The sequence below is a fragment of the Toxotes jaculatrix genome, chromosome 12, assembly GCF_017976425.1.
Source record: "Toxotes jaculatrix isolate fToxJac2 chromosome 12, fToxJac2.pri, whole genome shotgun sequence".
Classification (NCBI taxonomy): domain Eukaryota; kingdom Metazoa; phylum Chordata; class Actinopteri; family Toxotidae; genus Toxotes; species Toxotes jaculatrix.
Window position 1 is genome coordinate 14,574,869 of NC_054405.1, and position 5,637 is coordinate 14,580,505.

Here is a 5,637-nt window from a genome sequence, read left to right on the forward strand (position 1 = left end):
TGTAGCAGCCATTTAATATGTAGCACTTGGTTGAGCCTCCCCTCAAGAAACATGGGTAATTTATTAGACACCCATACGTCCATGTTGATATTTAAATGCTGTTGTAGCAAATGTTTCCATTGCTTGTCAACTTGCAGCACTAGAATTTGAATTTGTGGAGGTAAGCTGTATTATTACCCCTTGTGGATTTTCTCCAGAGACAAAGTTTACTGAATTTGTTCAGGCACTGATTGTATGTTTGAATGTAAATACATTTACAACATGAGTTGTGTCTTAGTGCACCAACAAAGTAATAGAAGCATGTTTTTTCTGTCTTTGCTGTTTCTCGCTCTCCCTTTCTCTTCTTTTACCTCTCTGCATTTGTGATGGTCATAATGTAACTGTAGCGTACGGTGGGAGGCCTAGAGGACGAGGAATGAGATAGTTCAACATGTAATGTATACACAGTATGTTGATGGTTTTATTTGTACTTTTTGGGGAGAACACAGTATTAAAAATATTTAAGAAAAGTCACCTAATGTTCATGCTTCCTCTTGTTCAGGTGTGTTTACCTGCAACATGCATTCTGGATACAAGTGCCGGTCCCATGTCCAGCAATAACATTCAATACTGTTCAAAGTTAAGGTGAAGAGATAAAACCACCAACATCCTTCTGTGCCAGTGAAGTGTAATATGTACTATATTGTTATACCGGGCTGTTTGGAATTCAGAAGTCAAGACAGGAGGCTCAATGACTGAGAATGAAATTCAAACATTTACTTTGAAACATTTTAATGTATTAAAATGTGTAACTGATCAACATCACATCATACGGTTTAATATCATGAATGAGACACAATTTTTAATCTAATTTTATATAATACCAAGGTCATGACAAAATTTGTCAAAGACATGTAAACCATGCTGAGTACTCTGTATGTTGTCTAAATCACATTGGTTAGCAGGCCTGGCCTGGTCACAGCTTGACTACATAAACCATAGAGGTGTTTCTGTGATCAGTCCAAAAAAAAAGTCAACTATTTGACAATAGCATTATCTTGCATCCTGACAGTTATTTTACATGCAGCTGCAGAAATGTACCTCAATCCAATCTAAGTTTTATCTAACAGTGACTTCAGAGGACGAACAAACTGACGTATCACTGAGGAATCACTTCCGCATGAAGTGGGTCATGACATCCATGGGCAGAGGGAAGATGATGGTAGAGTTCTTCTCTGCTGCAATGGTGTTGAGAGTCTGCAGGTAGCGAAGCTGCAGGGCGGACGGAGACTCTGCAATCACGAGTGACGCCTCCTTAAGGGCACGAGATGCGTTCATCTCACCCTCTGCTGCAATCACCTGGATGTAGAACAAGAAAGACAGATTAGGATATTGCACAACTAACCATAAGGTAAATACCTCACACTAATGCCTGTATTCTCTCTTAAAAGCTATAAAGTACTTGTATGTGCAAATTTTTTTTCTTTTTTGGCAATACATGTATGTGTAACACTGTTTTCATGTACTGTACGTGTCATGTTACGTGTCCTGACCTTGGCTCTGGCCTCTCTTGCAGCCTCCGCTTCAGCAGCCATGGCTCTCTGCAACTGAATTGGCAGCTTCACATCTTTAATCTCCACACGTTCCACCTTGATGCCCCAGTTGTCCGTGGCTTCATCCAGGTTAGTCTGGAAAAGAGAGAAAGAGTAACCTACAATGTAATGGGCATTAATTATATCGGGTCTATATCGTGCATTTGAGGAATAACAGTGAAATAAAAAGAGTGAATATTCAGTAAGCTGTGCATTAGAGATCAATAATAATAATAAGGAAACCAAGTCAACAAAATGTGTATGTTGTTCCCAAACTTTTGTTTAGTACAGATATGATACTTGGGGTCAGAGTTGGACACCAGATATTATTATATTTTCTAGAGTCTAAATGGGCTTTGGATTCTGTACCTGCATGCTGTGAGCGATGCCCTCGCGATCAGACAAGACCTCAGCCAAGTTCTTAGTCCCCAGGACATTTCTGAGGGTGGTTTGAGCCAGAAGACGGGTGGCAAAGTCAGCATTAGACACGTTGGCCACAGAGGCGATGGGGTCACTGACCCGGAAGTACACCACTCCATCCACACAAATTGTGACTGAGTCCTTGGTCAGGATCTAGAACAGAAATGCATGACCCTTTGTGTGTGAGTCCACAGACTTTAACTGAAATCATTTTCACAATGCCGCAAAAGAGCATTTCCAGCTGACAGTTCTGTGTTGCTGTTTACGCCAACCCTACCTCTTGTGGTGGGATGTCAAATGAAACTGTTCTCAGATCCACCTTCACAAAGGAGTCAGTGCATGGCAAAATGAAGAAAATTCCTGTGGACAAAACAGGGAACAAAATGTGAATAATCAGTGAAAATGACTCTCCTTTATCAGTCATCAGCAATTGTATACCCCAATCCAGTATTGTTTTTAACTGTTGGTTACAGTGTAGAAAGTGTAGAAATTGTCATTGTACCCGGTCCCTTCGCCTTCCTGTCCGTGATCCGGCCCAGTCTGAAGATGACAGCTCGCTCATACTCCTGAACAATCTACAAGACCGACAGGAAAGACCACAACGCAAGCTCAGTTCGCGTCCAGATTGAAATAGTGGTTTCTGCTCTTCAACCCTCTGTACTAATTGACTGAGTTCACTCACCTTCAGACAAAACCAGATGGTGATGGGGAAGAGGCAAATTGTGAAGATGCCAGAGATTATGACTATGAACCAACCGATGCATCCTAAAGACCCTCTCCGTTCGGCTAGAGTAAGTGAGTGAGAGAGAGAGAGAGAGAGAGAGAGAGAGAGAGAGAACAGTTTGTGTATCAGTGTCCACAAGGTCAGTGAACAGAAACCAGCTTGAAATTACTTTGGATCCCTTTGGAAGTGGAAGTGATGTCTTTTAGCCCTGTTGAATTAGCCAGAACTAAACACTACACCGTGCAAATATACAAAACTCCATGGATACAAAGCAGAGCACACTGGCCAAATTTAAATGCCTCGGGTAAATAAAAGTTTTGTGCCAATAAGAGTAACATAACTAATGGATTAGTTAGTTCATAATTCATTCTTTCATCACTGGATTAACAGATGGATTGTGCTTCATTTTTCCAGCTTAGATCTAACAGTGATACTAGCAGTATCACATGCAGAGAGCTTCACACAGAGAGATTCACACACTCACACTACAAACAGTCAAATGTTTACTTATGCAACATGATCCCTGGAGTACCACTTTGGCAATAAAAGAAGTCATTAAGTGCAGGAAGAATCTGGGTGTGATACTCACTAACAGTCATAGCTTCCAGCTCAAATAACCATATTTCAATCTTTATCTCTGCATGTTTTGCAACAAAGTCCCTCCATACCACACTGACATTTGACTTTATGATTAGCACAACAATAGTTACATTTTTATTTGCAAAAGCCTGAAATTCATTGCCTTTGTACTGCTTTGGTTATCATTTCCTTTGTCCTTGTGTTATAAACAATATCATTCTCTCTTTCTAGGTCAAACCACAGAAACTATGTTTCCGGTTGAGCTACAGAAAATGTTTCACAAAGTGTAAAGGAGGAACTTTGCAAAACCCTGCAATTTCACTTGCACGGTTCCACATGATCTATGACAGTTACTGTGTATGTTGGTTAAGAGTCTATGAAGAATGTTATATATTTATATAATTCCAGCTTAAATTATGCCAATGTTCATTATATCTGTATATTTATTCAATTAATACAAAAAATCTCACCAAACCTGTTTGCTGGGATGGAAAACTTTCACTAATGCATTTGAAGAGATTTCAGTTGGAAGTATGCACATATTATCTCTTCACAATCTGTGCACCCATTTCATGCATTATTGATTTGTGCTCACCAACAGAGATCATATTGAAAGTGCATTCATGAAAATGATGTGTACACAGCTATCTATGTAACATGATCCTGTCCAACTGGTTGGTGATAACAAAGATGTAGAAAACAATTATGCTGAAAAAACTCTGATATGAAAACAAGCTATTATCAGCAACCAAATTAAGGGAACATTTACACATTTACACACAAAGCCAGCTGTGTAACATGACAGTTCTCCTGTTCCTCTTCACTTCAGCACAGATACAGACACACAAATGAAGGGAGACACACACACACACACGCACACACAAACACTCACAGTCACATGCTTTTGGGACTCTTTATCTCGATGACATGTGAGTTGTGTCTCTATGACGATGGAGTTATACTATGCCCCAGTCTCCGTGGCAGCTTTCCACCTACACAGGTGAGCTCCCACAGTACGTATGTGCTGTACATAAAACACTTCTGCTCGCATAACTGATAGCTTAATGGTAACGTACATTCAACATGTCATGGTTCAGGGAACAGTAAACGACTCATTTGTTGATCTAAGCCTTTAGAGGCCTGGTGTTAGTAATATTTTACGTTTTAATACAGCCAATTGTGCAACATTAAAGCTCAGAAGAAAAGAAAGAGAAGGAAATGTGGTTTAGCTTACATATTAAGTCTTCTTTGCTCATTCCTCTTCTCTTTTGGCTTTCCATTTGGTCCTCCATTTCCATGTACTGGTCACAACAGAGAGGGTTAGAGTGTTAAGAGAGTTTGTTAAAGCGTACCTAATCAGGAGGGAGTCACCCAGCCTTTTAAAGCTGTCATGCTGCAATATAACGTTGCTCAGAGAATGTGGAGGTGTGGCTAACTCTGAGTTGATCATCAACGAAGTACAATCATTGCAATACTAACAATAAAATTATAAATAGTGAGTGTATAAAACATGTATTTCATATATGAATCAAGGAAAATTCTTACAAATCCAGTATATCTGGCTATGAATGAATGAAGCAATGTAAAATGCTGTACTATACAATATCATACATGATAATATTAAATTCATACAGTAGTGGCCAAAAGTCTGAGACCACTTTCCCATTCACTTGAATGGGAAAGTGGTCTCAAACACTGTTTATTATTAAACCAGCTTTTACCTGTGATTCATGCTCTGGCAGTTGTCACTAAGAGATTGCTCAGTGGGGAGCTGGCCCTTACCAGCTCCAACTCTATCAAACATTACAAAATGATGATGGTATTTCTCGGAAAAAGAAGTTCAGAATGAAATCCTGTACTTTCTTCATTTTACTTCCTACTAGAGTGAGGAACCATTTAAAGGCTTAACTTATACGCCTTGTACATCTTAAAATGAGTTCATTTGAAAGTGGAAAATTGGACTTGGTTTTATTTAGTTAGTTGCTTGTTTTTATTTATTTGTTTTCTTTCTCCTGCCTACCAGAGTTGAAATGAGTTGTAATGGGATACTTATTAATTAAAAAAAAAAACTGAGCAAAATGTCTTGCATACGTACACTTGCTGTTGTACTTTACTGAACATGGACGTCACCACCCGTGACGTCACCCAGTGGTTTCGGGGAGTCGGTTTTGTGACCAAACCATGGGCATTTGAGCTGCGCCATCTTGGATTTTAGTGGGAGTGTACTTTCCATATTTGGCGAAGAGGCGGTCACTCTACGGGTCAGCCGGCCATGAACCCGGCCACTTAGCTCGGAGCAACCGAGCTAGCCTAAGGCTAATCAGCTAGGCTATCAAGCTAAGC

The 5,637-nt window shown here is 39.8% G+C and overlaps 1 protein-coding gene across 2 annotated transcripts; it reads right to left on the reverse strand.

Annotated features, from left to right (window-relative positions):
- Window positions 1–754: 754 nt before the first annotated feature.
- stoml3b (stomatin (EPB72)-like 3b) lies at window positions 755–5,058 on the reverse strand. 2 transcript variants are annotated; one of them, XM_041051528.1, is made up of 8 exons: window positions 5,016–5,058; window positions 4,529–4,595; window positions 2,674–2,777; window positions 2,494–2,566; window positions 2,269–2,351; window positions 1,941–2,144; window positions 1,533–1,667; window positions 755–1,338 (listed from the first exon to the last, which is right to left on the reverse strand). In XM_041051528.1, the coding sequence occupies exons 2-8, from the start codon at window positions 4,590–4,592 to the stop codon at window positions 1,150–1,152; spliced, it is 852 nt and encodes a 283-aa protein (XP_040907462.1). In that variant the 5' UTR covers window positions 4,593–4,595; window positions 5,016–5,058; the 3' UTR covers window positions 755–1,149. The 2 variants fall into 2 exon arrangements, with proteins under 2 accessions (XP_040907462.1, XP_040907461.1); XM_041051527.1 differs by lacking the exon at window positions 5,016–5,058 and having other exon boundaries at window positions 4,529–4,685.
- Between the last annotated feature and the right edge of the window lie 579 nt (window positions 5,059–5,637).